This window comes from Amphibalanus amphitrite, unplaced genomic scaffold (assembly GCF_019059575.1).
Source record: "Amphibalanus amphitrite isolate SeventyFive unplaced genomic scaffold, NRLGWU_Aamphi_draft 000343F_arrow, whole genome shotgun sequence".
Taxonomy (NCBI): domain Eukaryota; kingdom Metazoa; phylum Arthropoda; class Thecostraca; order Balanomorpha; family Balanidae; genus Amphibalanus; species Amphibalanus amphitrite.
Window position 1 is genome coordinate 22,801 of NW_024881838.1, and position 20,331 is coordinate 43,131.

The following is a 20,331-nucleotide window of genomic DNA, read 5'->3' on the forward strand; positions in this document are numbered from 1 at the left end:
ATTTCGGCGTCTGTAACTACATAACTTTATAATTATTATAGTTTAGCGTTTTTTATCTGTAGTTATACGTTGCATCATAGTTGCATGCAAAGCATTTGCTAGATAGGTGCGAGTTTAATAGACATATGTTGTTTGCAAATATTGATTATTGCATCCACGCTACCCTGCCTTTCGACAAGACGGGATTTCCTTACGCCAGCTTTGCAGATGATCTTCTCTCCGCACTATAGCTTGTTTGCCTTTTCACGCGGCGCGTGCTCGTTAAAAGCCGGATTCCGATAAACCGTGCCGAGCCACTATTGTTACGGACATTCCGGCTTCACTAGTTGCTTTGAGTCGCGAGATACATAACTGCACCTTCGAGCAACACCGAACGTGCAAATATCGATCCAAGCCCGATTTAGATCAAATGGATGGGATTTCGAGTACGCACCTTCAGCGCTTATCTTATGTCTGAAGTGCATCTGCATTCTGCATATACAGATATTTACTATCTTTATGGTATTTTTTTGTGTGTGTATAAAGCTATCAATAGCTGCAGGAAACACGCAAGTATATAAAGGGGATTCAGCATATGCCAGCAGCCAGATATCCCAGACTATGGATTTCCCCATCTCCGATGCCATGTCATGTGCGTGTGTCGCCGTAGGATATCGAACGCCCCACACTTGGAATCCAAACAGTTTCAGGTTTGGGCTCAGTCTGTCTACTCAAAGCTAAGATAGCTGTGCTTAGAAGGTGTATTGCGTTCAAAACACCGCTGATTTGATAGTTCACATCCACGCACCACTCCCTGATATACATTTCTCGGAGCTCAGTACAGATACAGCGCTGGCATTCCCGGTATTCAGTTGAGACGGAACGCCTCCGTTCGGCTGACTCGCTCCTCAGGCCGGTGTCGGTGCGTCCTTCATCCAGCAGTCCTCTCGTGGCTGCAGGTATATCAGCAGAGGTCCGGTGCCAGCCGACAGGGCACCGCGCCGCGAAAACTGACTGTAAATCACACAACACTCGTGATACCATCAGCGCTGGAGATAGCGTCCGCATCTTAAACGGCTGGCAGCATACAGTGCCGTTGATGGAGCACTGTGATTTGGAAGGGAGTTTGTCAGGGCACTCATTTCATCACTCGAATACACTGATACATAAATAATCACCAAGTACTTGGTTAATATGAAAACAGTTAAAAAGCTAAACATTTGATGTGTAGCCTTTGATATCTTTATTGAAAGTTTTGTTTTCCGACTTTGTAGCCTGACTCAGTCTACTTATTGCAGAACCTTCCCCCTTGGTAGAATACATGAAAGGCACTCACAGGGTTTTGGGCAGCCGATTTTGGTGCAGCCCCAGCCACTGTTGGTGGCGTTGCCGACACAGAAGCAGCGGTTGCAGGCGGCGATGCCGTTTTCACCCTGGAGACAGGTCTCCGTCACCGCTGAAAGACCGGGCGGTACGAGCGTCAATCAGTGAGAAGGTTCGCTGGCTTCGCATTCAGTTATGTGTGGATACTGGTTAAGGTACTGACTTGGACACATATTGGGTCATCTATAAATGCTATTAGTTGTAGTTGTATACAACTGACTCAGGCAACAAATAATAGGCTAACTACAACTAGATTAACTACCTTGGAAGGCATTCAAGACAGTCCCAATAGTATCCCGAGGGTTTCGAGCTTCTGTCGTAAATGAAACGTTCGAACTTCAAACGTATCGTTAATACTCTTTTTATGGCCAAATAGGTAGGTATACCTGCATACTCGAATTAGCAGTCGACAACGGCTCATCAAACGGATACCATTACGTTCTGCTAAAGCAAAGTGCAATGTTGGTGCTGTGGAAAATGACGCGTTCAATTTGTGTACGCTGGCGGCAAATAATCTCACCCCTTGGAGACATGGCTAAGTCTGAATGGGTTGCTCACTTACGGCGGCACTTGTTCTTCCCACAGTAGGGCTGATAGCCTGGACAGTCCTTATCACTCTTGCACTCAAGGTACCTCACGGCTGAAAACATAACGAGACACGTCTGATAATAAATCAAATCTCACAAGTAGTGTTAACACAAATTTTGAGCAATCCTTGCACGAACAGACACTACATAGACGCTCAAATATTATAAAATAAATGCAGCAAACACCTTTCGTAAATCGTTACCCTAGATGCGTCATTAAATCGTTAATCGTTAATTGCTAGTCGTCAAGTCGTTATTAAATTATAATTAGACACCTTTAACAAAAGGTTCATTTAATGATGTTTTAATAACTAAATTAATAAATCGCCTTTCTTAAGTTGTTTGAAAAGAGCCAATAGAACAAAGATAATAGTGTCATATGTTGATAATAGAGGTTTAAAGTGGCAATAAATTCAATCCGTCGACGACGGCCCACCAAAGAAATATGAAATATGAATAAAACCGACCCAAATAATAAGTAAGTCAACTACGTATCAGGCATTCGAATCAGAGATAGCGACAATCAGCACTACACGTATCACAAGATTAGCATTTAGCACTTACTGATGCATTTCTTATAGTGATGACTGTGACAACTGCTTGAATCGGAGCAGCAGAAGCGATTGCACTTATGGGAGAACCAGCCCTTTCTGGGGCAATCGACGTCACTACTGCAGTGGGAGCTGCATCCTGCGGCAAAAAAAAAAATGTGCAGAACGTATACTAACCCTGCACCGAGCGGCTGATAGAAGAAAATAATACGAACGGGACAGTCCATCGACATAAGCCTATGATACGCCATAACACCATTATAAACAAACAATAACAATAACACATACATAAATATGCAGACGTGTGAACTAATCTGGCCTGTAGCAACCCGTTTATACCAGTTCATATACATTTTATAAATAGCTCCACTGAGATGGCATTTATTAAGCATTGCAGCTAAAAATTCAATGATACTTAATAAACACGTTAGCCTCTGAAGTTCGATAAATTAGTTATACCAGGACAAAATATGTTAAACATAAATGTGGTACAAATTAACTGACTTCGTTCCTACGATGCTTGCCTACGATGCACATACGCATTCGGTTCAATTCTAAGCCCAACCAAAAGACGTCCTTCTGTTACGCTTCGTCTCACCTATAAATGCTTGCGCAACTGACGCCAACACAAGGATGAGAAGAATGATACTGATTCTGGACAGCATGGCACCCAGGAGTTCTGACTTCTGGCCGATCACAAGAGAGAAATGAGCACTAGAACGAACTGGCCCATATAGATATCGAAGTGGCACTGAACTAGGCCGGTTATGACAGTTCTCGTCACTCTTATACTCGGCTGTCAGCTCGGGCATCGGGCCTTTTGACATTTTCATCGTGCCTTATTTCGACTAACTAGTCACGGTGGTTGACACTTTGACAAAGACTTTGGCATTTAGAAAGATTGCAAAAAATGGATGTCAGGAAACTTAAGCTCTACTAAATCGTTCATGTCCCCATTACGGCAACTCTTTGTCAATAGTCCATGTTTGAAAGCAAAGCTGTAGTAAAAGAAGTTGATTTTTTGTATTGTTTTAATCCTGTCTTGAAGGGAAAACACATACCTATAGGTACATACCTACCTATAGTTTATTACATCTGTGACCTAAGGACAGGTCAATTTTATGACCTGCCCATTTAAAGTGAATAGAATAAAAGGGACCCGAGTCATGCTGAATTATGTCAAACATTATTTATACAGGCACGGCCCTCAAGGTATTAAGTGGTTGGTTGCCAGCATCACAATAATCGATCTGTATTGATGAATACGTCTAATGGCTGTTGAAAACCACTGCCGAAATGTGTGCACGAACCCTCTTCTCATTTTTATTGAGTCATTTTACAGGAGTGTCTCTGTCATTTAACCCGGCAGGCGGTGGGCCTCCCGGCCACCTTCCGCGCGGTGGGGGGGGGGGGGGGCATTTTTTTGCCCCCCCCCCCATATCTCCGAAACTACTGGACGAATTCGGAAAATTCAAACGGCGTTCGATAGCCCTGTCAAATTTGTCGAAGGAAACCAAATTTCATTGACCTCGGTGTCACCGATGACGTCACAGGTCAGGTCAATGATAACATGTTTCACCGTTCACGGGGCTTCTAGGGAAAGCGCTATAACACCGAGTAAAACGCATTTTGTCGAAAATCAGCGATAGGGCGTCAGTTGTCTATTATGTTGCTATTAGAGGTCACTGGTCATACCAGGTCAGGTCACAGGTCAGGTCACCAAAGGTCACCAAGGGTCACCACATGAACCCAGCTTTACTAAGGCTGTGCGATGCATGTTTTATGGCCAGTTTTTCATTTCTAACTCAATGGTGTTGGTTATAAGACCATCAGGTACGGTTTAGGTTACCTTCTGGTGGAGGTCAGGTCAAGGTCAGGTCAAAAAAGGTCAAATTTCAAAGTTGATATTTCTGCATAAAATGGGTATTGATTCGATGCAGCTCGTCACGGGGAGTCTAATGGTGGTCTTTGTTTTGCGCTAGGAGGTCTAGAATTGCTAAAAATTGAGTTTGAAAATTTGACGTCATCAATTTTGAACAGTTTTTTCGCTATAACTTAGCCAAAAAAAAGAGGTATCGATCTCAAATTTGGTATGTAGATAGAAAGCGTTAGGGACTATCATATTTCTTCCAGTTTTTCGAAATTCAAAAAACTTTTTGGATTTTTCGACTATTATATTCAAAAAATATATTTTTTTATTTTGGGGGGTCAAAATCCAAAAACTTTAAAAATCCGAGATAGCACTTTTGTAGCCCTGTCAATTCTACACCTTTCATGTCGGAAGATTTTTCTGTATCTCTAAAGCTGTATGCCTTACAGCTCCTCTCGCAAAACCTTTTTTGGGTCGAAAATGGCAGAAATGACGTCACTCTGACGTCATTAGCGTCCATTCTATCATAGCCTTTGGAAAATTATTTGGTCACAATGTGCAATAGCTATTCATGGGGGGACTGAAAGTTTGGTGACGATCGGGGCAGCGATTCTCGAGATATATCGAGAAAAAAACTAAAGGGGGGGGGCAAAAAAATGCCCTCCCCCACCGCCTGCAAGGTTAAAGTTATTACACCAATAGCACATAGGCCAACCAACCACTCTCATACTGGAGGGCCGTACATAAGTATCGAATGCTGAAAGGGCAGATTGCACCTGTGCTCGCACCTTACACCTACCCCTGAGGTCATGTTAGGTCATGGACGGACGGTCATCAGCATTCATCACGTAGACAACGGGGGAGGGTGTTCAGATATCGCTCAGCAACGAGCACGGAAATTCAGAAGCCTCAGCAAGGCCCGGTTAAGATAGCCGTTTTCACGACGGCCATGACGGGTGACTGGTACACATTTGGTGCAGATTAGGAACAGACAAGGTCGTAGGTGGAGCAGAATTTCGTGATGGCCAACGCATTAGTTTTTTCATTTTTGTGAACTTCATGCTCATTGCTCAGTTATGAGGCGAAACGGTAGGTAAAGAGTCGTATCCACCGTGCTACTCGGCTGCATGCACTGGGGTACCTACATGAAGAAAACGGACGGGTTCGTTGATAGCCATAGTTTCACCTGTAATTATTCAGCAAATAGGTTATGTTACATATTGGTTGATTCTTATGTATAGTTAGTACATACAAACTCAACGGCCATAGATTTTTGTATCGTTTCACCAACTCAACACAAATATTGGGATTGGCCGACCATAAGCCTTGGCTATTGGCATTGTAAACGACAGCGTGTGTGAATGTCACGAGTCGCGAGTGTCGGCGCCCCACGTCACGTGCCGGGGTGCAAAGCGATAACATTTGCAGCAGCGAGCAGTCACCAAAGACCTGTCACGCTGTCACTCCCATGCCTCCGACCGTCACTGACCGAACCGGCATCGCGATCCGGTGTTGGCCGGTATTAACTTGCCCGTAAAAATTGGTCTAATGTGACCAGCGCAGAAGGAGATGGTCGTTTTCTCCCAGCACTGCAACCAGCCGTCATATACCTACTGGTAACTCTCATACTTTTCTCACCTGTCCGTGCTTCTATCCTCAGGATACTGAAATCCTTCTCCTCCACGCCACAACCCCCTTCCGGGCTGGGCAGGCAACTTTATCTCGTGCGGGCTGCTCCCTTGGAGCGGCACCGCTGCTCCTGAGGGAGCGCACCCCGTAGCCGGGTGCAGTGAGTGCCTTGGGGCTGGGTGGCCTGTCCTCTGGACGGGCTCAGCCCCGGCGACTCACTAGGGTGCCTGCCCAGACCAATGTCTCCCCCTAATTCCTATCATCCTTCCGGCTCTGCAATGGTCTTGTCGACCGAAAGGGCCTAACCCAACAAAACAAACAAACAAACAAACATACTTTTCTTATGATGTGCAGCACCCAGGGGCCCTGCGTAGCTGCAGAGGCCAGAGGTAGAGGAGAGCAGAGGATATAAAACATCAGGATGCTGATTACTGATTAGAGGAGGGAAACAAAGATGTGCTATGTGTAGAAGAGAGGAGGCTAAGGGAGATCGAGTGGAGAGGGCACAGGGACACCGCAGCCCGTGCAGATGACGCTGTCGGCTGTTCCGCCATTTACCTAGGTGACGCTCGTGTCGGTGAGAGTTCTGTTCTGAGAGGCTTGGCCGGGGTAACCGGACAAAAGATCGTAAAGCAGAAGATCGTATGGCAGAAGATCGTAGGCAGTTGATCGTATGCAAAATATCGTAATGGATAAAGATCGTACGACATAATGCTCGTATGGACAAAAGATCGTATTCGCTAAAGATCGTCAAAGAAAATGATCGTATGCCAAAAAGTCGTAATGGATAAAGATCGTACGACATAATGATCGTATGGACAAAAGATCGTATTCGCTAAAGATCGTCAAGGAAAATGATCGTATGCCAAAAAGTCGTAATGGATAAAGATCGTACGACATAATGCTCGTATGGACAAAAGATCGTATTCGCTAAAGATCGTCAAGGAAAATGATCGTACGCCAAATGATCGTATGAGATAAAGATCGTACAGTCAAAATATGGTATTCACATGGTGCAGCCCAACTCCAGCGCATACAAAGCTTATCAATTTCTGTGTTCGCGTAGTAAGTGGCCGTCGTAAGCTCGACCATACATTGATGTTATTTCAGCAGGGGCCCGGGAACGATTTTCAAGTTGGGGGGGGGCGAGCCTAAAATACATGACATGATGCATATGAAACAGTGGCGTGTACCCCCCCCCCCGCTTCCCATCGGGTTCTAAGGGACCCTCGGGCCGAGGAACCCTGCGGCGCCATTTGACCGCTGAGGGTTAACGATGGCCATATTTCTACTCAGAAGGGCCCCATGGGGCTCGTTAGAGCACCTCATGGGCCCTGAATAGCCACACTAAGATCTCCATAAGGGCCCCACGCCGGCTTCTGAGGGCCTCTTGCGGCTTTTAAGGGCACCTCGGTGGTCTCCAAAGGCCCGTTACTGGCCTCTGAGAGTTCTTACAGACCTGAGGGGCCAGTTCTAGGGGCATTTCCCGCCTGTGATGGTCCCACACTTATTTTTCTGAGGGTCCCATAACGGCAACTGTGGGGCCCTCATCGGCGCCTATGAGGGCCCACACCGGTGTCTCTGAGGTTTCCACACCCCCAACCCTGAGTGCCTATTAAAGCCCTATATCGGCGGCTCTGAGGACCCAACCAACACCTGCGCATCTAAAGGCCACCCACTGGTGACTTTTGAGGGCCCCACACCGGTGACTCTGAGGGCCCCACCGGTGTCTGACAGTACCATGCCGGTTTTTAAGGACCCCACAGGACTTCTTCTGCTGGCCTAAGGACCCCTTGCCGGTCACTGAGACCCCCTGCCGGCTTGTAGAGAGTTCGCGTCAGCAGCTCTTAAGGCCCCACACCCGTCTGTAACGGCTCCACGCCAGCGTCTATGAGGGCCCACAGCAACACCTGCAAGGACCCTCATCGGCGCCTCTGAGAGAATCACACTAGCACCTCTGAGCGCCGACACCGGCACCTGCATGGCGGCCCCACACCGGTGCCTCTAAAGACCCCTTACCGGCGGCTCTGAGGGCCCTATGCCGGTGATTCTGAGGGTGCTACCGATAACAGAAGGCACCAAACAAGCCCTTGGTGTCGCTGAGCTTTAAAGGGACCCTCCCACCTTAACATTAGATTTGAGTTGAGATAGCCAAATTGGTGGCCATGGCCTGAAAATACCGGTTTGGGCACTTACAACATCGAAAAATGCTTTAATTCGGAGATATCGAATTTCAAACTTGCAGTTTTCGGATTCTAAGGGGCTAATGCATTGGTATGCCCCCTTAGAATTTGTGACGTCAGCGGAGATCTAACGATTTTAAATCTTTTACTAAAACGTTTGGTAGCACGCGGTGGTATATGCTGCTTTGCGCGCAACAAATGCCGCACTTTCAAATAAAGTCGCTAGGAACAGCGCAGATCCCAAAAAGTAAACAAAAGTAAAAGTCTAATATCTTGAAAACCGGTGAATATTTTTCGATGAAATTTGGTAGATATTCGTTTTTGCTCTTTCTGAACCGAGCGACATCACTTTCATGCCAATTCATTAACTTTTTTGAAGGTGGGAGGGTCCCTTTAACCCATACCGGCCCTCCGAGGGCGCCACGTCAGTGCATTCATTGCCCCACACCCCTCCCTCACACCCGGAGCGGGTAAACTGTGTTATACCTATAGCAACGATTTTACTTTGTTGTACGTTATATAAATTTATCAAAGTTGACTCGAAATGGTCCAGTATACAATCTTGCCTGCCAAACTTATGGCCAAGGTCAGGCCCAAATCAAAGCGGGATGACAATAGCAGATGTTGGCAAATCGATACTGTATCAGCAGAAACCATTCAGATGGCAAGGGAAATGCCGTGTGTTGATGTTTAGATGTACAAGAAGGAAAGAAGTCCGGAAAAGGGAGGAAAGATCATTTCTCGCTGCCTCAATGTTGAGGGGGCGCCGCCCCCTCGGCTCCCAAGTTGGGGGGGGGGCAAGCGCCCCCGCTGCCCCCTGTTCCCGGGTCTATGTATTTCAGAGCTTAGGTGGCTCAATGACACCTAAAAGCAACGCGTTGTATATGTGCCGAATAAATGAATGTATGTGCTGCCGTTTTCATGTACCTACCTATTTGAAGTGAATACAACTAAACCCATGTTCCCCCCCCACCCCCCCCGCCTGGAAGGTTAAAATGTTGCTGAAGTAAACGGCGTCAAAAATACTTTTTCCTTCGCACTGTTACATTTTCATATTGAATCGTCATCGCTTTACGAGTCATCAACAGATGTTTATCGCGTTATCACTATCGAAATCGCAATTCTCCTAGTTATAGGATCCTAGTTTCAATCCAATCCTAGTTATAGGAGTCATTGTTATCGAAGGCCGGTTAAAGATGTCAATTGTCGATCAGTGGTTCGAAATCGCCCCAGTAATTACCGAGTTACTGAAATGGGAACAAATTTGGCACCTCTTCTTTTTGTATTTTGCACGTGCATTGGGGGTCACTCACATAGATCAAGGGTATCCGACCTTTGGTAGAAGGGATGCAGCTACCCTATAAAAATTACCGCAAGACAATCGCTCAAGCCGCTGCTGAGATATGGGCCTCTCAAAATCATTACTTTTGCAAAACTGCTTGAACACCCTTGACTTCTCACGTGGCAGTGAGTGGCACGTGCCACGACGGCCACTGAGATGTATCAAAAGTAGTCAATTACGGGGAAGAAGGGATGGGGCTACCCAGCAAAAAAGACCGCAGGCCAATCGGTTCAGCGGTTGCTGAGATATAAGCCTCTCAAAAGCGTTACAGGCCGGGCCGGGCCGGGCCGGGCCGCTCATACTGAGATTTTCCCGTTATATTCAAAAGACTTCGCTTCGCTCGCTGCGCTCGCTCGCTCGTAACAACACTATTCTATACGATTATTTACTTTACGAACGTAACGTTACGATCTTTTGTCGAACGATCTTTTACAACATACGATCTTTATCTTACGATCATTTTCCTACGATCTTTTTTGTACGATTCATTGCTTTACGATCTTTTGCTTACGATCCTTGGTCGGACGATCTTTTGCGACATACGATATTTATCTTACGATCATTTTCCTACGATCTTTTTCATACGATCAATTGCTTTACGATCTTTTGCTTACGATCTTTTTGTCGTACGATCTTTTACAACATACGATCTTTATCTTACGATCATTTTCGTACGATCTTTTGCATACGATCAATTGCTTTACGATCTTTTCCTTACGATCTTTTTACCGTACGATCTTTTACAGCATACGATCTTTATCTTGCGATCATTTTCGTACGATCTTTTTCCATACGATCTTTTGTCTTACGATCTTTTGTCACGTAATCCTTGGCCGTGGCAGCGAGCATTTATCCCCCCTCCCCTTCCCTCCAGATTTTGCCATGGCCAATGACTGAAATCAAGTACCCAAAATGTTTTAAATGTTTATCAGTAGTGTTAAAAAAAGTTAATTGCTTATGGTATATTCGAGGCTGGGTAGGTCTTCTGCCTCCCAACTCTTACGCAACGTGTGCGACCGCGCTTGACCCACCTTTCGAGAACCTTCGATGCCGTGCCCGTATCGCCCACAGCTCGGTGACGGACCGGAGTGCGACGCAGTGCTTATATAAACATGTCTAATAGGCTAAGCATAATATCTGGACTCACATTGTTCACTTGAGCATCGTGATTCGGCTTTTGATTTTAAGTAGGTGCTTCGGGCTAAATCCGTATCAGTTCGTCCTTTCCTTGAATATAAATTATCTCATAAAAGCTCAGAGTTAAAAATAGACGGCATTATACAACTACTAGCAGCACCGAGAACGTTAATCAATTCCTTTTCGACGTAGGCAACCATCCCAAATATCGCGCGTTCACTTCCTGATGTGTAGGGTGCCAACTTGGCGGCCTGTACCCGCTGACCGTACCCAATGAACTCTACCCCGGCGTAGAACGCCATAAGCCCTCCGACCGTCCCCTCGCCCCACCTTGACCTGAATCGGCACGCCGTCGGCCTAAAAAAGGACCAGTATAATAACGTGACATATATTTACAGCACAACACACCAATGGCAATCACATTCCATAACACACATTATCCAAGCCCCATAACGCACATATCTAGACCACACTGCGCACAGGATAATAGAATCACGGACGACCAGCTCAGAGGCACGCCGACGACACTCTCAAAGCGTACAAATATCGTATTACGGTGGCTTCAGGCCAAGACTTGGCCTTGTGCCCTGACTGGAGCCCCGACTGCACTCACAAGTCACACGGCGCACGAATGGAAATGAGTAGTATACAATGACATGAGATAAGCATATAACAAGCAGAATCGAAAGCATACCATCACTCCTATGCACTAGAACGCACACAAAGCCCGGCGAGACGATCCTATACACTTGCGCACTGGCCCGAAAACAAATCACAATACGCTCGAGATAATCTCCTTGGCGCTCGAGGACAACCTGTCGGGGAACTTGATGTCAAAACTGACGATCAGATCGCCGCGGCGGTTGGGCTCTTTGGGGTAGGGTAGGCCGCGGCCCTGGATGCGGCGCGTGGTGGTCGGTTTAATGACCTCCCGGGTGAGGTCGAGAGGCACCCTCTCTCCGGTCAGAGTGGGGATCATCACGGTGGTGCCGCAGAGCGCGTCCTTCAGCGTCACCGGACACACGTAACGGATGTCGGACTCGTCCCGCTTGAAGGTCGCGTGCGGCTTATCGCGGATGATGAACACGATGTTGGCCGGGATCTTGCCGGGGCCCTGGTCTCCCTCGCGCTGGAACGTCACCTTGGTGCCGGCCTTCCAGCCGGGCTTGACGTCGATGGCCAGCACCTTATCCTCCCGCTGCAGCGACTGGCCGTCGGGGCTGAGCACCTTCCGCGAGATCTTCATCTTCTTGCGGCAGCCCTTGGCGATGTCCTCCAGCGCCACGTTGAGGTCGTGCTCGACCGGAGGATCCTGCTTGCCGTGGCGGTGTTTCGGAGGGTTCGGATTGGAGCCGAACGACTGCGACCGGAACGTGCCAGACCTGGGGCCGCCGAACATCCCGCCGTGGGGCGAATCGTCCATCTCCTCGTCGAAGATGACGCCGCCGCCCTGGCCGCCCATACCCGAGAAGATGGTCTCAAACGGGTTGTTGGTGCCGAAGAACTGGGCGAAGGTGGCGCGAGGGTCGCCGTGGTACGTGTAGCTGAAACTCTGGCCTCCGCCCGGCATGCCTCCCATACCGCCCATGCCGCCTGGCTGGCCCATTCCGCCTCCGCCGCCACCACCGCCGCCAATATTCCCCTTCAGGCCCTCCTCTCCATACTGATCAAATATCTCCTTTTTCTTCTTATCACTTAGAACTTCATATGCTTCTGCAATGTCCTTGAACTTTTCTTCAGCTCCAGGTGATTTGTTCTTGTCTGGGTGATATTTGAGCGCCATCTTACGATACGCCTTCTTGATTTCATCCTCAGAGGCATTGCGGCCAATGCCCAATACCTTGTAGAAATCCTTGCCCATTCTGCTCGTCTGTATAGCTCAAGCTCACGAACAAGTCTGAAAGGAACGAGAAAACTGTTGTGAGGCTTATGCAAATGAGCACCAATGGAAAATGGGCAGCATAAAGAACAAGTCTACTCCTGTAGCAAAAAAAAGTAGGCATAAGCCCCAACCCAAGCAGGAATATGCACATCACAACTTATGAATTAACTATAAGCAGCATGATCTACATATTGAAGAGCTTTGCAGCTAATACGGCATATACAACTGAAGTCTGAACATACAAATAGCGAGAAAAGTAGGTAGTTGAAAAATTTGAGATGATTAGAATCTATTTAATACAGTTTCCAAACACTTTCGACTTTTAACGCCTCCAACAAAGGCAGGTCAGTGCCCTTCAGAGTTCCCCTGTCACCATCGCTCGTTAAATCAATAACCAAAATACACCCCACCAACTGCCACCAACTGATTTTGCTCACCTTGTATCGAAAAACTCAGGAAATCAAAGTCTTTCACAGCATACACCACACAGTCTCTCCCTCGCCGTATGTCAAATGAATCGCGTCTTGATCGCGTCGGATTTGCCAAGAGCGTATATAAACATGACCTCGAGTTCTAGAATGCTCACCGCTGCTCCAGACTTCTCGTGCTGCCTCCCAGTAGTTGTGTTTATGACGTTATAATAATATTATGAATTCCTGTTCTCTCCAACGAAGTAAAATCTCCTTTAAATCATAAAGTATGAGTAAAATATTTTACATCCTTTAGTAACCTAGCAATATTTAAGCAAAAATTTGACATTTAAAGGAAAAAAATAAATTATGACGTCATATAGACTAGAACTGAGAAGCATTTCAGTGTGAGGTGTATAGTGAGGTGGCTCTGGCTGGTCCTGACATCTAGTATCAATTTTAAGTAGCATAGGTTCACCCACACCTGGTCCTAGATGTCGCGGAAGACTGCTGCTCAAGTTGTGCCAATCCGTGTGCCAGCGCAGCAGCCTGCAGCGCTTGTGGATTATTGTTATGCGGTGATAGATTGTTCGGCGGGTCTGGCATGCCTTTTACTGTATTGCACGTTGAAACAGTAGCGGCGGAACACCTTCAATTAGGGGGGGGGGGCACTGCCGACTTTTGGTCCCATTCTTTCCATGCAACGCCCTATAATGTTAAAGGCAATAATGTTAAAATGCTAAAATCAAAGGGGGCACGGTGCCCCGGTACCCTCCCCGTTCCGCCGCCTATGCGTTGAAAGCGTACAAGAGCGTATTTATTCGGACAGTTCAGTATTGTACACTGCAACCTCCTGGTCAATGATGGATAACCAGTGGTCATCAGTCTAACTAAATTTGTGGTTGGAAAAATCCATTTTGATTTTAAAAAAAATCGAAATGTCATTCCTTGATCATATTCAACCTTACCACCGTGACCACGAAATGTCTCCCACAGTCACAGCCCTGGAACGACTCCCACAATCAGGGCCACTCCGGGACATCTCACTGCACCGTTCCTCGGGGTCCTCTGACCACCGTGGCATCTCATCGGCTGTCGAGACATTTCCATTCTCACCGCCATGACTGCGCACCTCTGCTCCGGACTCCTACCGGTCCGCTGAGTCACGGTGCCGATGCAGTCCACTCTATCGATCCGGAGGCGGCCCCGGCTCGGCGTGGCCTTGGCTCGGCCGCCGCCGGCGGCTGCACGCCGGCTATACGTGAGCCGGCAGCCGGCAGCGCGCGCCAGTCGCCCGTCTGAGCTGCACCAGAGCTGAACTGAGAGGAGCGGGACACGTGAGCGGCAGCATGGGAGTCATCAGCGAGACCAAACACCTGACTACAGGTAGGTGCGGCTGGTGCGAGACGGGTCTTCTACAGACCCTGTTCGGTCCCGGCAGTTTTGCGAAACAGTTCGTTCTCAGAGGGCTTATGTAATGACTGATTAGTATGGAACGTGGACATGGTTGTAGATGTGGTTCCTCCACTGTCAGACTTCCAGATCAATTATAATGGCCGAACAAAAGCCATACCGAATGTACCTATGTTACGTGAGCTTAGTCATTCAGTAACCTTTCGTCCACCATTTCGGAAATAAACCGTGCTTAACAAAAAGACGTATATTGAGGCACAGAGCAGCATATTTTAATAAATCCAACCGGTTTCAAAGACCTCTCGTCTTCGTCATCAGGGATTGAAATATACAGAAAGGAGAAATTCTCCTTAGACTTACCTTTCTCTGTGAGTCAGGACTCAGGACTCAGGAGTCACCATGAGTTGGCAGAACGTGATGGTCATGGTGACTGGCTGGAACCCCGGCCCTCACGAGCCGCCCCGCTGTCGACCAAGTTGTTTGAAACCCAGCAGTCAGCGTCACGAGCGTTATTTACTGTCGGCCTCGGCGTGCGGGAGGCGGTACTGGGCTGGTGCTGGTGGTGGGCTGGTGCAAACCGAACTGCGGTCGGTCTAGTGAGGGCAGGTGGGAAATAGTTGTTAGTGCGGTGCAATGTAAAGGCCTTAGACGTCCTATCGAGCCCGAATATGAAAACATAAAACAGACGTAAGCCTCCCAAGGCTGTCTTTACTGTTTACCGTTCCCCGTAGCAACCATCAGCAACATCAGGCTGTTTGTCCGATGCATCCGTCGTGTGTCTGTTCGGCCAGTCGGCCGTCTGTACCGCCGTGCCTGTGTGTTCTGTCGGCGTCGGCGGCCGTCCCAGACCAGCCGGTAATATGGCTCCGGTCCAGTGCCATCCGATACAGAGCCACGATCCTGTAGTTTCCGATGGTCCATAGACCAGAGGGGTTCGCCAGCCTTTTATGGACCAGACACAGAACACGTCCTTCCCGCAGGCGACCTGTGGATGCTCAGCCGTCAGATGTATCTTGCAATTCAACTGGGTTTGCAGGCTGAGCAGCAGACATCTCTGGACTGGATCTGACGAATCTAAACACAGTCGGCGGCCGGGAGACTTCTGAGCTCTTACTGTCTACAAAAATGTGCCCGGTAGTCAGTGAAGTTCCGTCTGATCATTCGGCATACTCACTCCACAGAATAACACCCGGTTTCGCAGTTATGCTGACCCGCGGTCCGTCTCTGTGTTTCAGGCTCGGAGTGCCCTCCGCTGAAGCCGGGCACGCTGAGATGCTACTCCATGAAGTTTTGCCCGTACGCCCAGCGTACGAGGCTGGTGCTCGCCGCAAAGGGCGTCCCGTAAGTATACGGTTTGAGCGCATACACATTCATGGTCGTGAACTAAATCGGTATAAACCATTACGACAATTAGCGACTGGTAGTGAGTTACGAGCACCCGTTTAATAGTACAATGACAGTACGCGACTTTGGGCTATTAACCCTCGCCCGCACATGCCATTTTCCCATCCTAGAACGCACATGGGGGGGGGGGGGTGGTTGCCACCCCCCGCGCCATTTCGTTCCTGTTGGAGATAGAGCTTAGCGGTAAAGACCAAAAAGATTCTTTGGGAAGAGACGAATCCAATGATACCCAGTTTTACCTTCTCAGGTCAGTCATTGACCTTCCAGGTCAGGTCAAACTAAAAAATGTTGCTGTTTTGGGTCACCGCTGGATATCAAGTGCGCTGCTTATCATATACCGATGACGATGCCGTTTTCTGGTGCCAAGCCAGCTAGAACCTCTTCTTTGTCACACTACCCGACCAGGTTTTTGCTGCTGAGGTCATTTCAGGTCAAGTTAGGTCAAGGTCAATTATATGTGTTTGTATGTCTGTGTGTGTGTGTGTGTGTGTGTGTGTGTGTGTGTGTGTGTATACTGATGTGTGCACCGATTGTTTATGTGTCCATATTACATGAAATCATGATCTGAGAAGCTTTTACCAAAAATGCAGTCAAAAAAATTCACAAAAAGTAAATTCCGCTTGCCTAAAACGCAATTATCTTAGATGACCTAGGTTGACCTTGACCTTGACCTTGACATCTGTACATCGTCGAACAACATGTTCCATGATAGGTGGGAGGTAAGACTGGCAAAAAAGGCCGAAATCAAGGTGTCAGAAGCTCACAAGGCCCATAGCCAACGCAAGATGTTGAAAATTGGCCATTTGGGTCATGACATGACCTGAAAAACAAGGTCATATCTCCGAAACCAAAAACCACAGAAACTTGAAATTTTCGGTGGACATCAAGAAAGGATAGAGGAGCAGCTATACGAAAAATCAGCCTTCTAGCTCTAAAAATGTTGAGTGCAGAGCAGAAAGACTACCTGGGGGGGGGGGGGGGTGGCAACCACCCCCCCCCCCCCCCCCCATGTGCGGGCGGGGGTTAAGGATACTGCTGCTAAAGATGTAGCACGCCCTAAATCGAGTTAATGCAGTCAAGTGTCAACTGATGTTTACATCGTACATCGCTGTCGCCGACACAGTCTAGCTGTGACCTTTTCTCCTCCCGCTTCAGCCATGAGATCGTCAACATCAACCTGAAGGCCAAGCCCGAGTGGTATCTCGCCAAGAGCGCCACCGGAGGCAAGGTGCCCGCTCTGGAGCTGGACGACCGCTTCACGACGGAGAGTCTAATCACGTGCGACCTGCTGGAGGAGCTGTACCCTCAGCCGGCCCTCTACCCGACCGACCCGTGGCTCAAGGCCCGCGACCGCCTCATGGTCGAGGTCTTTGGCTCGGTGAGTGGTGGCAGGCAGACGATGGGCGGTCGGAGGGGACCTGGGGGGGGGGGGGGGGGGTATAATAAGAGTTTGAAAGGTGTGTGCATGAACAGTGACCACAGGGACGATAAAAAGGTGAGTGATTTATATGAATAATTCCGTTTAGGCATTTTCTCAAGACTCGCGTCCGGCTTCTATGCACATAGTACGGGAATCCTTACTGAGCTCATCCAACAAATGTGTGTTGGCCTGCATCAGCTAAGAGCCCGGAACTGCGGTGTTTCCCCTGTCGCTTACACAGGATATGTTGTCACCGCGTGTTTCCCCACCGGCTGTCGCGCCCGCGACACTGACTCGGCCGATACCCCTGGCCCCGGTGAGGGAGGGTGCCGTACGCAGAGGTCTCACGGAGCACCCTCTGTTGGCAGGTCAGCAGCCTCACGTACCAGATGTACCGCGCCATGGGAGACGCCCAGAAGATCAAACAAATCAGCGAAGACTTCAACACAAAACTCCAGGTAAGACTGATCGCCCGGCAGTATATCTTTATCGTTACTGAATACTGGACAGAAGGATAACAAATAGCATACTGGGCGAACAACGAACTCCCAGGTTGTGTGTCAAAGAAGTTAGGCGACACGACTGAATCCATCATCCACGCGGAAAATGCCATAGCTCACATGGTGAGACCAGCATGAAAGTTTAGTTCGATGGTCACAGGGTCTTATTTGTCGTGTGCCCAATTATCTCCAGAGTCCAGCGGCACATGGCCAGTGCTCGTCCACAGTGAGGTACTATGTGCGCAGTGCTGGTTATCGTCCCGCAGTCTGCCGTCCACAGCCCACCGTAGACAAACATTAGTTCCCACTATCTCGTCCCAGTCATCGCCGATAAGTCCTCTCCCGCAGGGGAGGGGCGGGGTAGGAGGGAGTGGCTAACTGGGGGATCGATGAACGCGTGAACGCTCAACACCACGCATTGTGCATATCAGAGTTACAGGAGGCCGCTGTCCCGGCCTTGTCCGCTTATCATCCTTGTGAAAAGAAAACTGAAAAGATTTGCAGCCCTTGTCCCCCACTGTGTCCTCGTGTCCAATAGTCCGACGCTTGCCGACACGCATGTCCGCCACCAACATGCGTTCCGTTTCCCGTGTCCTGACAGGCTATCGCTGACCGTCCTGTCCGCTGGAACCGCAGCCGTATCCGACACTGACATTTTCCCCTGTGTCCGCCGACAGATCTTTGAGAAGGAGCTGGTGGAGCGCGGCACGCCGTTCTTCTTCGGCGACCGTCCGGGCATGCTGGACCTCATGATCTGGCCGTGGGTGGAGCGTTTCCCGGCGGCCCGCAAACTGGGCGTCACCTCCCTGCCCACGGGAGAGATGCCGCCGCCGCCCCCCGAGATCAAACACTTCGTGAGTCTCCAACACAAAGCTGTCAGAAAACGCTATTTTCGACGGCCTGTACCGGCTGTACTTACCTACTGACGACTCGCATTGTGGCTTGCTCTTTGTCACTGTGATGAGTGCTCTAGCGTGTTGGATTGGGCTTTGTTCCAAGTTAGTGCCTATCTGTTTACCGTCCCTATCCAGATGACTCCAGTCATTACAGTAATGAGACCGCCTTTGACGGCACGCGGAACTATTTGCACTGCCAACTACGTGAATGAAACTCTAAACCAGTGTGTCCCTGAGGGGTAAGTTTGTGTCCCGCCCACTCACGCTCTCCCCTCTCCTCTCACAGCACGAATGGGTGATGAGGATGACCCAGCACCCGGAGGTGAAGAGCTGCAGCGTCACCACCGAGGACCACATGAAGTTCATCAAGAGCTTCATCGCCGGCAACCCGGACTACGATATGGAAATCTCGTCCGTGTAATCGTCGCCGCCCAGGGTTATGTGAAGCGGGCTTTCGGGGCTGGAGTGGGTGGTTTTGAATTTTTATGTGGCGCACAGTCCATACCCCTGTGAATTGTGCGAGTAGCGACCACACGGCCATACACTCTTAGTGTGAACCAAACGAACTGTAACTCGATTCCATTTATACTATCCAGTTGTTCTATGTGTGATCTCTATGTGGATGTTTTGTCGTAATACTCCGCTGTGTATCGTCGTTACTTCTCTGCTGATTAGGGCCAGTGACTCGAGTGTCAAGACGTCTTCGTGCGATGTGAAACTATACTGAATTGCTTAAATAAAGTCAGCAATTTAAACAGAAATGTATACGCAGTAGAGACAAGACGCATGTTTGTGAACGGATAAGTCCGACGGCTAGCTCTCAATAGCGTACATACGCTCCGCACCAGACTACGGGACTTTGCACTGAAATGCCTCAAAAGCAACACAAGCACTCGGCACAAAAACGTATTTCCTGTCGTTAGGCACACAAATGCCACAATATATTACGTACTAAGCAAATTAATAAGACGCATATCTTACAAACGAGATCGGTCACACACTACACAGACAGCCGCGTACTACATTACAACACTAATTACATAGTTATATATGTTACAGGCAAAGTGAAAACTCGGGCATTTTGCAAAATGCCTAGGCAATTTGCAAAATGCCTGACCGGCCAGGCAGTTTGCAAACTGCCTGACCCACCAGGCATTTTGCAAACTGCCTGAAATATTTTCCCAGGCATTTTGCAAAATGCCTGACATCAAACTCGCACTAGCGACGATGTATAGGTATGCATCATTTGTAACTGCCGCTTACAAAAGTTAATCGCTGTCAATGCGCACCAAGTGAGGGGACACTGCGTTCTCCGGGTAGCGCCGCCGAGTTCAGGTCACTGAGCCCCAGCGGCCGTCGGGTGCCGAGCACCGGGCGTGGTTTCGTGGGTAAACATGCGCTCGGTACAATGATTGTACTGTTTCTAAGAGCTCTTGGTGGCTTTTTGGAAATACTATGGGTGGATATTGATCAGAAAAGAATACTCTTCCAATTTACGAAAATTTGATTGTGACACGTTTAGGTACATTATCAATCGTCTCTGCCGGAACAGCTGCCCACCAGGGCAGAATGCTGGACATCGCAGCTTTTATACACACGGCTACAACTCCGCATATACGAAAGGTACGGAGAAGGTCGTTCAAGTCCATTCAGCGTTGGCTCCATCTCGACAGAATTGACGCAAAACGTATAGGTATACAGAGTGTCACGAACTTGATACGCGGTTGGCGCGGTCTTGTCCCTAC

The 20,331-nt window shown here is 48.6% G+C and overlaps 3 protein-coding genes across 3 annotated transcripts; 1 reads left to right on the top strand and 2 right to left on the bottom strand.

Moving 5' to 3' along the window:
* Positions 1-726: 726 nt before the first annotated feature.
* On the bottom strand, positions 727-3,286 carry LOC122389065. The gene is made up of 5 exons (XM_043380737.1): positions 3,099-3,286; positions 2,514-2,639; positions 1,925-2,002; positions 1,316-1,435; positions 727-993 (listed from the first exon to the last, which is right to left on the bottom strand). Exons 1-5 carry the CDS (start codon positions 3,163-3,165, stop codon positions 944-946), a joined length of 441 nt encoding a protein of 146 aa, XP_043236672.1. The 5' UTR covers positions 3,166-3,286; the 3' UTR covers positions 727-943.
* A 7,747-nt stretch (positions 3,287-11,033) lies between these two features.
* On the bottom strand, positions 11,034-13,248 carry LOC122389066 (dnaJ protein homolog 1-like). Its single transcript, XM_043380738.1, has 2 exons — positions 12,981-13,248; positions 11,034-12,558 (listed from the first exon to the last, which is right to left on the bottom strand). Exon 2 carries the CDS (start codon positions 12,520-12,522, stop codon positions 11,434-11,436), a length of 1,089 nt encoding a protein of 362 aa, XP_043236673.1. The 5' UTR covers positions 12,523-12,558; positions 12,981-13,248; the 3' UTR covers positions 11,034-11,433.
* A 197-nt stretch (positions 13,249-13,445) lies between these two features.
* LOC122389068 (pyrimidodiazepine synthase-like) lies at positions 13,446-19,347 on the top strand. The gene is made up of 7 exons (XM_043380741.1): positions 13,446-13,471; positions 13,950-14,339; positions 15,602-15,707; positions 16,926-17,148; positions 17,559-17,648; positions 18,368-18,544; positions 18,873-19,347. The coding sequence occupies exons 2-7, from the start codon at positions 14,303-14,305 to the stop codon at positions 19,005-19,007; spliced, it is 768 nt and encodes a 255-aa protein (XP_043236676.1). The 5' UTR covers positions 13,446-13,471; positions 13,950-14,302; the 3' UTR covers positions 19,008-19,347.
* The last annotated feature ends 984 nt before the right edge of the window (positions 19,348-20,331 follow it).

Excerpts from the sequence above, each read along its gene's own strand:
- LOC122389065 (XM_043380737.1), bottom strand. The coding sequence starts at position 3,165 with ATGCTGTCCAGAATCAGTATCATTCTTCTCATCCTTGTGTTGGCGTCA. Across the intron at positions 2,640-3,098 it reads AGTTGCGCAAGCATTTATAG|GATGCAGCTCCCACTGCAGT; the intron begins GTGAGACGAAGC and ends TTTTTGCCGCAG. Across the intron at positions 1,436-1,924 it reads TGGGAAGAACAAGTGCCGCC|CGGTGACGGAGACCTGTCTC; the intron begins GTAAGTGAGCAA and ends CCGGTCTTTCAG.
- LOC122389068 (XM_043380741.1), top strand. The coding sequence starts at position 14,303 with ATGGGAGTCATCAGCGAGACCAAACACCTGACTACAG. Across the intron at positions 15,708-16,925 it reads CTCGCCGCAAAGGGCGTCCC|CCATGAGATCGTCAACATCA; the intron begins GTAAGTATACGG and ends CTCCCGCTTCAG. Across the intron at positions 18,545-18,872 it reads CCCCCGAGATCAAACACTTC|CACGAATGGGTGATGAGGAT; the intron begins GTGAGTCTCCAA and ends CTCCTCTCACAG.
- LOC122389066 (XM_043380738.1), bottom strand. The coding sequence starts at position 12,522 with ATGGGCAAGGATTTCTACAAGGTATTGGGCATTGGCCGCAATGCCTCT.